Source organism: Lactuca sativa, chromosome 5 (assembly GCF_002870075.4).
Source record: "Lactuca sativa cultivar Salinas chromosome 5, Lsat_Salinas_v11, whole genome shotgun sequence".
In the NCBI taxonomy this organism is placed as follows: Eukaryota; Viridiplantae; Streptophyta; class Magnoliopsida; order Asterales; family Asteraceae; genus Lactuca; species Lactuca sativa.
The window spans coordinates 184,438,696-184,455,180 of NC_056627.2; the positions used below are offsets into that span (position 1 = coordinate 184,438,696).

General features: G+C 35.9%; 1 protein-coding gene across 3 annotated transcripts; it reads left to right on the plus strand.

Moving 5' to 3' along the window:
• The first annotated feature begins 4,851 nt into the window (after positions 1–4,851).
• LOC111897216 (ethylene receptor 2) lies at positions 4,852–8,946 on the plus strand. Of its 3 annotated transcripts, XM_023893171.3 has the most exons (4): positions 4,852–5,387; positions 5,554–5,718; positions 5,804–7,658; positions 8,146–8,946. In XM_023893171.3, exons 3-4 carry the CDS (start codon positions 5,928–5,930, stop codon positions 8,689–8,691), a joined length of 2,277 nt encoding a protein of 758 aa, XP_023748939.1. In that variant the 5' UTR covers positions 4,852–5,387; positions 5,554–5,718; positions 5,804–5,927; the 3' UTR covers positions 8,692–8,946. The 3 variants fall into 3 exon arrangements, with proteins under 3 accessions (XP_023748939.1, XP_023748940.1, XP_023748944.1); XM_023893172.3 differs by lacking the exon at positions 5,554–5,718; XM_023893176.3 differs by lacking the exon at positions 5,554–5,718 and having other exon boundaries at positions 4,852–5,381.
• Positions 8,947–16,485: the final 7,539 nt, after the last annotated feature.

Consider the following 16,485-nt stretch of genomic DNA (forward strand, 5'->3'; position numbering starts at 1 on the left):
ACACACACGGATTAGGGTCTTACAGAGCTCTCTAGAACTGTAAAGAGGCACAAAGGGGGTTGAGGTTCCTTTAAATAGGGTGTAAAACCCCGAGATTTAGGGTTTCATCTGCCAGCTCCTACTCGCCGAGTCCCAATATGGACTCGTCGAGTAGGTCACTTATCACGCGATCCCACCTCGTTGCTACTCGACGAGTAGGGCAACCAACTCGTCGAGTAGGCCTTAATCCAAGAAATCTTATTTAAACCATACCTGAGGATCGGGGCATTACAAATGTTTTCCATGATTGCCAAGAGCTTATCGAGCATAATGTCATCCCACTCCATTAAGCCTAAAAAATACGGCGGGTGAAAAGTAAATATTATCTTGTTAATTATAATTATACTAAGAAAAGTATATTTTTTCATTTCATAGATGTCATCTGCATAGTTGTAACAATAAGAGTTTTTTTGTAGATAACATGTGTCATTTTACATATGTCATCTGTGAAATAGTCATATATTTTTTTAAACAGAACATTAACCTCATATATGACATCATTTTTCTAAATGACATCAATATTTTTGCAAGATGTTATCTACGGAATTGATGACTATTTTTACAAGCCTTCTATTTTTTATTAAATCTTCAAAATTTATAAATATTTGTTTAATTTATCTTTTTCTCTAATATATATATATATATATATATATATATATACACACACACACACACATAGAATGTCACTTCTTTGTACCATATTCATTTGAAATTAATATAACTCTTAAAATCCTTTATTAATAATATTTTATTTTTGTGATGTACATGAAGAGTGAATAAATTCTCGATGCTTTTTTCATAGATTCTGACGGAATCATCGACACCAATCTTTTTCAGAGCATACACGTCTTCATGGACGGGTGTTTCAATACAGACATATTTTGATTTTTTCGAAAGGAACCCATCGATGATCAGATCCTGAAACACGACGATGTAAAACATCAAACATTTTTGAACCTTTGGCGTGGCGACGGAGACAGGGTTGAGGGTTACCGACGAAGAAGAGTTAAGGCGTCATGTGACGACGATGACCAGGTTTTGATTTGAAGAGAAGAAACATAAATACTAGCAGGAGTAGAATCTGGCGAAGGTATGGTTAGCTTCATCGAGGTTTGAGCAATGAGTGTTGAAGGAAAGAAGCAAATGGAAAACAAACTGAATGAAAAATTAGTGATGGAAATAATTCATTTCAGATGAGTTTTTGTAGGAAAATTCATGGGGAATCGTTCTTCATTAGTGAAATTGATTTTACTTTAGGTTTAGAGATACTTTGGATATATATATATATATATATATATATATATATATATATATATATATATATATATATATATATATAGAGAGAGAGAGAGAGAGAGAGAGAAAAGATATGTTTTTTATTTATGTTATAAAAAATTATAAAAATAAAATAGAAAAGATATTTTTTTAAATATTTTAATCAGAAAATTATTTAAATAAAAAAATACTGAAAGAATAAAAGTAAAGGCAAAATCATCCTTATAAAAAGTTCAAAACAAGTTGGACCAAATTGACAACAAAATGAAAGGTTTGGACCTCCGGTGGTAGTCCAAACCTTTTTGGACCAAAGTGACAACTTTCAACTAACCACATAGACAATTCTTGCAGTTTGGTCAAATTATTATGACAAATTACAAAAATGGTCCACGTGGGTTTTAAAATTATGTGATTTTGGTTTAAAAGGGTTAGTGATGCATCAGTGATGGGGATTTCGGATCTTTTAGTGATTTTGGTCCCTATAGACTTAAAAAGATGATTATATCCTTTTTATTTAATTTTTATTATTTTTATTTATGTTATTGTTTTTACTAATTAACATTAAAAAAAGACACTCTCTCTCAAGAAACCCGTTGTCAGCCTCCATCATCGAACAAAGTCATTGACATCACAAGACATCGCCACCTTCCCCACCGTTGTTGGCCACCTATGTAAACGTACCTCCCCGTCCCCTCTATCTTGTCATTAACGAGAGAACACCTCACCACTTCTCCTACCCTCGCCATCCTTCTTTTGTAGATATGGAGAACTACTATCTTTAATCCGTCGTTGGAACTAGGGTTTTACAGAGTTGTTGTAGCCAGAGAAAATGAAAGGGATTTCATCTATAGGTAAAGGACAAAACCACATGTTTTAGCCCGAAACAACATCACCATTGAGATAACCCTTTGAAATAATCTTATGGGGCTTCAAGAAAAATTGATTCTAAAAATCGGTTTCATATGAATGTATTTATATCATTTATGGGTTTAGGCAGTGTTCTAAAACTCCCCGATCGGCCTCTTACTGAACTGAGCAGTGTTGTAAAACCCGATCAACTCGGTGATTAATATATATATATATATATATATATATATATATATATATATATATATATATATATACTTAACGGTTTATTATTTAACACACACATGTGATTATTAGTACATATATATCTTAAAATTTCAGTAATTATTCATGAAGCGAGACCATTATATATTTTTCAGTTTTTGTGTATTCACATGTATCTAATTTTGTTATATATTTCAATCAACTTAAGATTTTAATTTATGATTTTAACATATATAAGTTCTCTAAAAATATTTCTATATGAATTACCGAATTCGAGTACTCCCAAGTACTATTGAGTACTCGCTACTCGGTAGTCAACCGAACAAGTACTGATTAACAAGTTCTACCACCTTGGGTTTAGGATTAACAGAATTAACGAAATAGATAGTGACGTTGAATCAAATCGTAGCTAAAATCATCCCATAAATAGAATCTGAAATCGTGTGTGCCTTGTGTTCTTGGAGAAAATCCCTAGCCACGACCAATGCGACTGGATCTTCTTGTGCCCAGATGGAGTAGACGAACTTAAGTATGAGATGAAGTAACAATGATGACTAAGGCTCTGAGAGCGTTTCCTGTGGTGGCGAGACAGGATGCACAAACGATGGGTTGGATTTTCTTTTTAGGAGAGATATGGAAATAGAGAAGGGTAGGGGTGAAATTTTCTTTTTGATTTTTTTGAAAGTTAAGATGCCTTAAAAGAATAATAAAAGAAATAAAAAAATTAAAAATGAATTATTAAAGGGGCATATTAGTAAATTTAGGTTGAGCGTGGACCAAAACCTAAAAAAAATTGTCAAAAATAAGGATCAAAACCACACAAGATATTTAAAATTGGACTACTCATGCATCATCAAATTTTTTTATACCCAAACCAAATAATTTTGACAATAAAAAGAACTATTTTTATAATTTTGAAAATTATTATTATAGTTAATATCAATGGTGTATAATCATTTCCAACGATGTATATTTGTCAAAATTTTGAGATGATAATTTCAAATCTGCAAACACACCATTCGCATAGTATATATTATTAAAATCATTTTTTTTCTTTTCTTTTATCATCATGGTGATATAAATCCTCATGCTTTTTAACATATAACATAATATTTAATTTATTAACATAAATATATTATTAAATATAAAAAATTATATAACTATTATTAAGTTGTTTAAATAATGAATATAATATATTTATTTTATCAATTTAAATATGTTAAATAAAAGGGAAATCTACAAAAAAAGTCGTAAATTTTTGGGAAAATTTTTAATAAAGTCATAATTTTTTTTTTTGAAAAGAAAAGTTATATTATTTTGAGAAAATCATATAATATGTCATTTGCCGGTCAAATATAAAAACAAAATTTTTCGTTAATTTAAGCAAAATGTTAAATAATCGGAACTTTTATGTTCAAAAATAAAAACTTTTAGGATTTTATTGAAACTTTTTTCAAAAATTTGGGACTTTTCTATAGATTTCCCTAAATAAAAAGCTAAATAAAAATATCTAATAAACTTAAAAAATAGTCATTTTTTAAATAGAAAAAATGGTTATTGGTTTAAATATAATACTTAAACAGTCATATATCAAATTAACTAAAAATTTCAAAAATTAATGTTTGTAATAACTGATTTTTTAAACAAGTGGTTCTAAATTAATTAACAATAATAATTGTTAAAAATTAAATAAAATTATAAATTGTATTGTATTACCTTACAACAATTGTTAATACATGATCGACACTAAAATAGTAAAAAAATGATTTCTAAATTAATTAATTATAATATTAAAACTAAATATAATAAAAAAAACATATTTAGTTTATTCACATACAAATCATAATAAAACCCATCAAAAGTTATGATTTTAATAAAACATTATTTTATAATATTATTAAAAATAATCACAATTTTATATATCAATTTGATACATGAATCAAAATTTCATAATTAAAATGACTAACATAACTATTTTGAATTTCTATAATTAATTAATTACTAAAATCTAACTATATATTCATTCCGTTCCAAAATGATACTTCATATTTTTTTTTTTGGTTTGTTTCAAAATAACAGTCTATCTCTAAAAATAAATAATATTTTTATCAAAATACCTTCATTATTATTTAACCAACTAAGCATTTAATGAAATAAAGACAAAACTGTCATTTTATTATATAAAATTAATGATGATTAATGTTTTTTTTTTTTAATTTGTATATTTTTTTGTATTTTTAATAAAATTCAATTTTATAAAATGGTAGGTAAAATCTTTAAAATTTTCTTTAAAAGCTTTTATCAAACCTTGGTTTTCCAGCTCGGCCGTCTCTCTCTCTCTCTCTCTCTCTCTCTCTCTCTCTCTCTCTCTCTCTCTCTCTCTCTCTCTCTCTCTCTCTCTCTCTCTCTCTCTCTCTCTCTCTCTCTCTCTCTCTCTCTCTCTCTCTCTCTCTCTCTCTCTCTCTCTCTCTCTCTCTCTCCTTTGGCAAACAACGGCGCGGACAAATCTTAAACCAAAACAGCTCTTTCTCTTTCTCTCTCTCGAAAAGCACGTTTCCCCCAAAGGCACATCAGTTTTGAAATTTCAGTACACAAAAGGAAATAAATAGGGGGGAGCTTGAAGAAGGTGAACAAACCGAGAAACTTACCTATAAATAATACGTATACCGATTTTGCACAACTTGTGTGTTTGTGTAAAGATTCAAAGTGGTTTTCTTTATTTGCCTCAAAAGATTGGATCACGCACAAGTTTTTCTCGGTTGGCTGTTTTTAAAGAACTTGTGTATTTATGTTGCACTGAAATTGATTGATGTGGAAGTGAGAGCGATAGATGAAGACTTCGTGTTGAATATATATTTCTTCAGGAATTATAACAAGTGTTCTATTCGGGAGATTGATTTTGATTTCTGTATGTTTGTTGATTCTCTAAAGATCTGATCTGAAGAAAAGAGAAATCCGGGTTTTAATGGCGGTGTTCCTTGATGTGTTCTTGCAAGGTAAAGGTAAAGCTCGTTTTCTCCGTCATACATTGTTGATTTTTCGATTGATTTCATGTGGGTTTTTCTGAAATTGAGTCATTTCTTTAACCCTTTTACTTAATTTGGTTATCAACTATTCATGCCGATTTCTCTCTTTCTTCTTTATCGTGTGTTGATACTCGACGAACAGTCAAATTTCATTGAGCTGATACAGTACGTAGATGAACGGTTAGATTTGTGTCCTGCTGATTAAATTTTATTTGATCTTCTGATTCTTCTGAAAAGGGTTCTGATTGATTTAAGTTTCTGCAATCTGTTGAATAGCAAGTTGGGAACATGCATGAATGTCATTCAAGTGGGGTTTACTGTCATATTATTTTATCAATTCCCTTTCTTTCTATTTTTTTAATAACCAATTTATGATTTTTCTTTTTCTACAGGATTATGTTGATCCTATAAACCTGCAGCTCGTGATGTCAAATTCGTTCAATTAACAAACAAAAAAGATTCAAAATTTCAAACCCTTATCAATACATGGATTGAAGAATCAATTCGACGGATGCAATGTCGAAAACATTAGCATCTCTCGGGTTGATTTCATTGCTTCTGGTCGGCGTTCTTGCCGTCGATGACGACGGGTCTGAAAACGGATTCGGAGGGTGTAATTGCGAAGTGGAAGGGTTCTTTGGGTACAGAAACATCATGGAAACACAAAGAGTAAGCGATTTCTTAATCGCAGTTGCTTATTTCTCAATTCCAATCGAGCTTCTATACTTCGTAAGCTGTTCAAACGTCCCCTTCAAATGGGTTCTCTTTCAATTCATCGCCTTCATCGTTCTCTGTGGAATGACCCATTTGTTAAACGGGTGGACCTACGAACCACACCCGTTTCAGCTCATGCTTGCTCTCACCATTTTCAAGTTCCTTACAGCTTTGGTTTCCTTCGCAACCGCCATAACTTTAGTCACTCTCATCCCTTTGCTTCTGAAAGTGAAAGTTCGAGAGTTTATGTTGAGGAAAAAAACATGGGATCTGGGTGTAGAAATGGGTATGATCAAGAAACAAAAAGAAGCCGGGTGGCATGTTCGTATGCTGACACAAGAAATCCGAAAATCACTCGATCGACACACGATTCTCTACACCACTCTCGATAAATTATCGGAAATTTTGGATTTACAGAATTGCGCGATTTGGATGCCGGATAATACGAAAACGGTGATGAATCTAACCCATCAGCTGAAAGGGGGGCAATCGTCGACGATTATTCCGATTCAAAATCCCGAAGTTCAAGAAATTAAACAGAGCGAAGTGGTGAAGCTTTTGGACCATGAATCAGAGCTCGGAACCCTAAGTAGTGGAGGGTCAGAACCACCTGGAGCGGTGGCAGCAATTCGTATGCCGATGCTTAGGGTTTCCGATTTCAAAGGTGGGACCCCTGAAATGATTCAAGCATGTTACGCGATTCTTGTTTTGGTTCTTCCCGGAGGTCAAATTCGATCTTGGACTGGTCCGGAGCTCGAGATAGTCAAAGTCGTGGCTGACCAGGTGGCGGTGGCTCTTTCCCATGCGGCGGTGCTTGAAGAATCTCAGCTCATGAGAGACAAATTAGCAGAACAAAATAGAGCTTTACAACAAGCTAAACATGACGCCATGAGAGCTAGTCAAGCAAGGAACTTGTTCCAAACTGTAATGAGCAAAAGTTTGAGAAAACCTATGCATTCAATCGTAGGTTTGCTTTCCCTTATACAAGATGATAATCTAATGAACCAACAAAAGGTTCTTATCGATTCAATGGTGAAAACTAGCAATGTACTTTCAATGTTGATCGATGATGTCATGGATGATTCATCGAAAGAAAGATTCCCATTAGAAATGAGGTCCTTTCGGCTTCATTCTTTGATAAAAGAAGCTGCACATCTTGCAAAGTGTTTGTGTGTTTATAAAGGGTATGAATTTATAATGGATGTTGATAAATCTTTACCGGATAATGTTATGGGAGATGAGAGGCGGGTTTTTCAGGTGATTTTGCATATGGTTGGGAATCTTTTGAATCGGGGGAATGGTGGAGGGGGAATGGTGTTGAGAATATTGAAAGAGAGTGGAAGTTATGGGAGGAATGATCAACGGTGGGCGAGTTGGAGATCGAATTCGGGTGATGGTTATGTCAGTGTGAAGTTTGAAATCGGGATCAATGATCATGATACGAAATTGGAACGGTCATTTGCTGATGAGAGAATTCGTAGCGGTGGAGTTGAGCAAAGTTTGAGCTTTGGAATGTGTCGAAAGCTTGTCGAGGTTTGTTCTTTTCTTTTCTTTTGTGTTCCTATTTTGTTTGTCACAACATGACTAGACATGACAGAACATACATGTTGTACTGCATTTTGCGTGTATTGGACTGAGACTAAAACTTAAGACAGAAACTTTCCATTTTTTGTAGACGCAAAAATTTTGAACATGATGGGATACAAAAATGCAATTTTTAACCCATTAACATATTTCTATGCCAAACTTCATCTAGTCTTAGGAGCGTTGGACTATGACTGAAACTGATATAATCGGATAAAATTGCAATTTTTTGCGCTATCCAAAAAGGTACAAAAGATGTGAATACCCTTATCATTGAAAATAGCCCTAGAACATTAGTCTAGTTCTATCTTTTTCACGGGATTGTATTAGACTAGCTATTTTGGAGGATAAGGATGAGGAGGACATTTGCGTCTTTTCCACAAAGTTGAAGAACAATGTTACATGATTTGTGTTTTTTCTTAATTGTTTTAAGCAGATGATGCAAGGAAAGATTTGGGTAGTTCCAAATCCGGTCGGATTCGATCAAGCAATGTCACTCATTCTCCGATTCCAACTCCGACCATCGATCGTAATCGGAATCTCCGAAGCCGGGGAATCATCAGACCACAACCCGCTATCCAACTCTATATTCCGGAACCTTCAAGTCCTGCTAGCAGACGAAGATGACATGAACCGAGCCGTCACCCGTAAACAACTCGAAAAACTCGGCTGCATTGTGTCAACTGTCGCCAGTGGTTCCGACTGCATCATGGCACTAAACCAACCCGTATCATCGTACCAAATCATACTTTTGGATCTTCATATGTCCGATGTTGATGGGTTTGAGGTGGCAGCAAGAATCCGGAAGTCTCGCAGCCGGAATTGGCCATTGATTGTGGCTTTAACAGCCAGTGGTGATGCAGATGTGTGGGAAAGATGCTTGCAGATGGGAATTAATGGAGTTATTCAAAAACCGGTGGTTTTACAGGGAATCTCTGATGAACTCAGGAGGGTGATGGTCCATGCCAACAAAGTCCATTGACTTTAGTCAAAGTCAAACTGTTGAACTAACAAATCTAACCAAGAATAGTGAGGGCTTTTTTTTTTTTTTTTTTTCTTCTTCTTTTGGATTTGTTTAAATTGCAGGCTTATTTAGTATAATATATATTTATATACAATACACCATGAAAAACGTGTGCAACTTGTTGAAGGGTCGCTGTAAAGGTTACTTAAAATGTAGATTCAATCGTCGGTTTGGAAGGTGTGTTGAATAAAAAAAGAAAGACATGTTTGGTCATATGGTTATAATACTAATAATAATATTTTAATAATTATTATGGGAAGAGGAATCATGATTCATGCATGAATATGAAGAGTACGTATGGGTGATATAAGTTTGAAGGAGACAAAAGCGACCACCACATTTGAAAAATTGAAAAATAGTCGATATCGGATTCAAGGCTACCTTCAATGTACAAAGGTGTGGTTGTCACTTTTCTTACACGTCAACATAAATGATATCTTTTGTTTTTATGGTCATTGTCAATTTAAGGTGGGATTCATTGCATTATTTGACTCATCTCGATGCTTTTATTTTGGACTATGAATCCCCTTGGAAGAGACAAACTAAAAGTTTAACTTATACCGATTTTTATATTATTTTTCAACAAGGGAGGGAATGAACACACGGTTAATGACATATTATCAATACAATTATTTTCCTTATTGTTATTATCTTTGTAATTTTTCTATGTTAGATTTCCTTTTTGTAACCATCATCCTCTATTTTTTTGCCACTTGTCACATTTTAATTCAATTTCTTAAATGTTATTTTGTATTTATTTTGAATTAATTTTTTTTCCACATTTCATTTTATGAATTTTTCTATTCTATTAAATTTCATATAATATTTTAATGTAATAAGTACAATAAATATAGTAACAAATAAATATCAATTTCATTAATAAACTTATCTTTTAATTTTAAAATTCTCAAAATTAAAGCTCTTTAATTTCTTTTAATTATTTGTTTAAATTTAAAAGATAAAACTTTTTAATTATAATAATTCATTATTTTTCTTATTATTATTATTTTTTAATTTAAAGTTCACAAATATTTTGACATTTATATTTAGCTTTTAAAAAAAAATTAACCCATGTAATACATGAGTCTCACACCTAGTAATCATAATATAGTTTGAATGTGATATGGCTATCTCCGAGTCATTCACGTCGTTGATATTTTATGATCATAATTATAATTTTAACATATTATTTATATTTATTAAGCTATTTTAACACACACACACACACACACACACACACACACACACACACACATATATATATATATATATATATATATATATATATATATATATATATATATATATATATATATATATATATATATATATATATATATATATATATATATATATATATATATATATAGGGTCCCGTTCCAGTGATGACACTTTTCGGTGAGGACTAATGAGGACTAGGGCTGTCAAAATTGTACCACGGAAAACCAACAAACATGCTACCAGCCAAACCAAGAAAGTTGGTAGCCAATATATTTGGTAGCCAACATGTTTGGTTGGTAATACCGTATCAATTGAACAATCTCAGTACGGTAATGATACAAATGTTTGAATATCATGATAATACCGTACCAACCAATTCATATATATATATATATATATATATATATATATATATATATATATATATAAACAAAATCGTAAATTTCAATTGTTAATTGTGTTTAGTGTTTATATTTTTAAGAATGTTATATAAGTTATTTTGTCACATTAGTTAATAGTTTTTACCACGTTAAATCACAAAATTAAAGCATTACTTTAGCGTTACTTTCAATAGAATTCTTTTGTAAATTAAGAACCGCGTAACAAATTTCTTTAATAAACGTCTAAATTACCCGATGTATTTGTTTATTTTAAAATCTTACAATGGACTATTAAAAGAAGTCGGTATATACCATTACCAATTTGTACCAACCAAACTTGTTGTTAGCCAAATATATTGGTACCAAGTATACTTGGTACGGTACCGGTAACAAACTTTTTATACCAATTATAATTGGTACGGTACACGGTTTAAAGAAAAACGAATTGGTACCGTACCAATTCCATCCCTAATGATGTGTAACAACGCAAATTTTCAAACAAAATTTTCATTTAAAATAAAGTGATTTTACTCAACCAATAACATTTATTCTGTGTTTCATATCAAATACATATATAAAATCCCCAAGATCTCAAATAGCAGCAGTGTGTATGCATCATGTCGGCGCCTTCCCACGGTCCTCGCTAGTACCTGAAACACATACATAACAACTTGTAAGCATAAATGCTTAGTGAGTTCCCCAGTATACGACTTACACATATACGCCTTTCCAGGCCCTAACCTTCCGGTCCACAATACATTGCCTTCCGGCCCGTAACGTAATCGCCTTCCGGCCCGTAACATATTGCCTTCCGGCCCGTAACATATTGCCTTCCGGCCCGTAACATATTCCCTCCCGGCCCATAACATTTACATAACATAATACATTTAATCTAGCACACATAGCACATATATCATACATCATACCTGACCTTTCTATCACATAACATATCGCCATCCGGCCCATAAACATACATAACATGCATAGCATCCACCTTTCTATTTATAGCATAAATAACACATATCATATCCGACCTTCCGGTCACACAGTCAAACCCTTCCGGGTGTAGTATAGTGAGAAGACTCACCTCGTGGTAATGAAAACTATCAACTCTTGAAACCACTCGCACTCGATCCGCCGACCCGCAGACTCCCTATAATACCATATACCCTTATTAATACTCTTATCATCCAAGACAACTGACCCTAAGAAATTACTCCCCCACTAGGGTCTCGTATAGTCACCAGCTGGCGCTCACAGTCGATGACAGCGCTGAATCGGCTCAACCAGTCCATGCCCACGATGACACAGACATCCCCCATCGCAATAGGAATTAGGTCAATCGGAAACGCAACCCCGAAAATCTCTAGTACGCATCCCCGAAGAACCTCCGTGGCAAAAACCACCCTCTCGGCTGCTATAGAAACGCTCAGAGGCCGACTTAACGGCTCACGACTAATGCTGATATGCTGACTAAAAGCTAAAGATACAAAGGATCTACTCGCACCCGAATCAAATAACACTAGAGCAGGCATAGAGTTCACAAGAAAAGTACCTACACATACATTAACATAAGCATAACATTTCGACTTTAAAGTAAATATGTGAATTACAGCATACCTGCCACAACATCAGGCGCAGCGCGGACCTCCTCCGCAGTCAGCTGAAAGGCTCTCCCGCGAGCCCTCGGGGCCTCGACCTTCGCCGGTCGGGTCTCAGTAGTCCTGGTAGTCGGTGTAGATCCTTGACGAAGCTGCGGGCACTCGGCCTTCCGATGGCCTGTCTGGTTGCAGTGAAAGCAAACCATAAACCCCTTAGGGCAATCCCTGGCAATGTGTCCTTCCTTACCACACTTGTAACAACCACCAGCTCGACACGCCCCCTCATGACTCTTGCCGCACTTTCCGCAAGTGCGGCCCTTCGGACCTCCCATCCTCGAATCAGCGGACTTGATCCGCTTGGCTGCCGGCTGAGACTGAGCCGGCTGCCGATCCACCTGCCGAGACTCGGTCTCCTCCCTGGCCTGAGTCTCCAACTCGATCTCGCGCTTCCTGGCGTTCGCCTGAAGCTCAGTGAAAGTACGATAGGTGGAGTTTGACACAAACTCCCGGATATCCCTCCTCAAAACGCCTAAATACCGGCTCATCCGTGACTGCTCCGAAGACACCAGCTCTGGGCAGAACATCGCCCTCTCGTGAAACTTCCGTGTGACCACCGCCACGGAATCAGTACCCTGCTTAAGGGTCAAGAACTCCTGAATCAACCGTTCCCTCTCCACTGGGGGAACATACTCGTCCCTGAACATCTCAGTAAACCTCTCCCATGTCACCGCTGTAACCTCCGCCAGAGTGAAGTTCGCCGTTACGAACATCCACCAATCCTTCGCTCCCAGACGGAGCTGGTTCAAGGCGAACCGTACCCTCAGATGCTCCGGGCATGAGCAAGTGTAGAAGCATCCCTCAATGTCGGCGATCCACCTCATCGCAGCAATCGGGTCCTGCGTCCCATCGAACTCAGGGGGTTTCGTGTTGCTGAATTCCCGGAACAACAACGAATCGCCCCCCTGCGGCCTGGCAGCGGCCACAGCTGCGGTAGCGGCAGCGGCTGCAACATCAGTCAGTGCGGCGTACCGCTCCTCGAACGTCTCCATCAATGTGGTCTTAATAGACCCAAACATCTCCGGGATCTCGGCCCGGATCGCTGCAGCTACCTCCTCCTGGATCATCTGACGAATATCCTCGTCACTCACGGTGCTCGAACTCGCCCCATGACGTGTGATAACCATGATGTCTCTGAAATACAACATAAAATTATCAGAGACTCCATCAAGTACTATTGTACTTGATAACGCAACCCTACTCAGTCTCCGATATCCAGGGATTCTTACTTGGGTCTTCCACCGACCCGGTGTCTTCGGTAGTATGGGCCCAATACTACCGACCACACCGTATCAGTATTCGTCCCAAATCTTCCTCCCCAAACCCCGAATAGTGAGTACTCTACCTCTAGTATGCACTATCTACCTGCACGCTATCGGATATCTCATATAAGCAACTCCCTAGACTAAGGCATCACAAAACAGGCCATTCTAGTCCTATCATGAATACCTAGTCTTCTAGCATGCATAACAATTCATAATTTAGTGCATAACATAACATTGTAAGGTATTCTGGGGATCTTTACCGTTCGGGCGCTGGCTGATCGTACACACTGCTCCGTTCTTGTTTACGCCTTTACCACTTATAAAAATTTACGTCTTTATTATTTTTAAAAGATTTTTTTTTCCTCAAATCCTCGGTTTGAGTTCAGTTACACCCGAAGGTACACCCGAATCCCTCAAACAAAGGCTCTGATACCAATTGTAACAACGCAAATTTTCAAACAAAATTTTCATTTAAAATAAAGTGATTTTACTCAACCAATAACATTTATTCCGTGTTTCATATCAAATACATATATAAAATCCCCAAGATCTCAAATAGCAGCAGTGTGTATGCATCATGCCGGCGCCTTCCCACGGTCCTCGCTAGTACCTGAAACACATACATAACAACTTGTAAGCATAAATGCTTAGTGAGTTCCCCAGTATACGACTTACACATATACGCCTTTCCAGGCCCTAACCTTCCGGTCCACAATACATTGCCTTCCGGCCCGTAACGTAATCGCCTTCCGGCCCGTAACATATTGCCTTCCGGCCCGTAACATATTGCCTTCCGGCCCGTAACATATTGCCTTCCGGCCCATAACATTTACATAACATAATACATTTAATCTAGCACACATAGCACATATATCATACATCATACCTGACCTTTCTATCACATAACATATCGCCATCCGGCCCATAAACATACATAACATGCATAGCATCCACCTTTCTATTTATAGCATAAATAACACATATCATATCCGACCTTCCGGTCACACAGTCAAACCCTTCCGGGTGTAGTATAGTGAGAAGACTCACCTCGTGGTAATGAAAACTATCAACTCTTGAAACCACTCGCACTCGATCCGCCGACCCGCAGACTCCCTATAATACCATATACCCTTATTAATACTCTTATCATCCAAGACAACTGACCCTAAGAAATCACATGCAGGTCAACTCTGGTCAACGGTCAACTTGACCGGACTCGTCGAGTGCAAAGGCGACTCGACGAGTCTAGACGTCCTCCCCAACTTTCCCTGTTGTTCCCTTTCTACTCGTCGAGTATCCCTCTTGACTCGACGAGATCCTCGTGGAAGAATCGCGGGGCCACCCCGACTCCACTCGCCGAGTCTGAAGAACAACTCGGCGAGTCCCAGACAATCTTCAAGCTACTCGCCGAGTCTGTTCATTGGACTCGGCGAGTCCATGCCATGCAGTCGATCAAACTGCTTCCTGAAATACGTATGGTCCCGAAATACACAATCATGGGACCTTCTGGACCTCTAAACATCCTATTACTGGGTTACAAACGTTTGGGTAACAATATAATAATCCATCTAATCACCAAATGGGTTTCATAAACCCTAAATTCGTGCACACCTCAATATAGCAGAAATGATCCGAAATATTACCTGAATAACACCCTCTCTGTGTCCCCAAACCTCAGAACTCGATCCCCTTGATATTCCTTTGGCCAAAACTCTTCTTCTTCTTGCCTAACAAATTCTTCAAGGTCCCAATAGCCTTCACTCCTGCTCTAGATGTCCACAAACGCTTAGGGTTCTTCTCAATCGGCCAAAAGACGGACAATGACGGCATATGGGACGTTATATACGATCCAAAACCAAACGGCTAGGGTTTCTGCTGAACAGCGTCGACTCGCCGAGTCCATATCTGGACTCGTCGAGTCCAGTCGCGAACCCGCGACCAAGTCTGCGGTCCTACTCGGCGAGTCTGGCTCCAACTCGCCGAGTCCCTTCCTAAAATGCCCCCAAAAATAGCTTTAAAGCAATACCTGAAATTCCGGGCTGTTACATGATGACACCTTAAAAAATTGAAAAAAAATACAAATCATAAAATCGAACATAGTACTATATTGGAGACGAAAAAATTAGAATTATAGATCATTAAAATTGAATCATGGATCATAAAAATGATCCATGATTCAATTTTAATGATCCATAATTTTTTTTCTCTCTCCAATATAGTACTATGCTCGATTTTATGATTTGTATTCTTTTTTAATTTTTTTAAAGTGTCCTTACGAGTCTTCACTAAAAAAGAGTCCTCACATGATCAGGATTCTTTCTCTCTCTCTCTCTCTCTCTGTATATATATATATATATATATATATATATATATATATATATATATATATATAGAGAGAGAGAGAGAGAGTTAGGTTCAACTATTTTAACTAATTATTGTGCGGATATCGTATCCTATGAGAATGATAAATAAAATATGTTGTTTGATAATATAAATATGTTCATTCTTACATAACTATTGTCATTAACACACATTGTCACTAATTAAATCGTCTATAAGGTTATTATACACTTATTATTATTATTTTCATTTCTGTCAAAATGTTGTTGTCAGAATGTTTTATTGGGTTGTATTCTGTCAGAATGAAAATAAGTGAAAAACAATGTGTGAGAACAAAAATAAATAATAATTAGCGAGAATGCATGAAAATGACGATATTTTTGTAAGGTTGAACGTATTCGAATTGCTAAACAACTTATTCTCTTAGTAATTCTCATAGCATACGATATCCGCGCAATAATTAGTTAGAATAGAATAACCTAAGCATATATAGAACTAGGTTAAAGTATTCTAAGTGAATATATTGTGCGAATATCGTATGCTATGAATTACTAAGAGAATAAGTTATTTAGCAATGTGAATACGTTCAACCTTACAAAAACATCGTCATTTTCATGCATTCTCGCTAATTATTATTTATTTTTGTTCTCACACATCGTTTTCACTCATTTTCACTCTGACAAAATACGACCCAATAAACATTCTGATAGAAATGAGAATAATAATAATAAGTCTATAATAACCTTATAGACGATTTAATTAGTGATAATGTGTGTTAATGACAATAGTTATGTAAGATTGAACGTATTTCCATTGCTAAACAACTTATTCTCTTAGTAATTCTCATAGCATACGATATCCACACAATAATTAGTTAGAATAGAATAA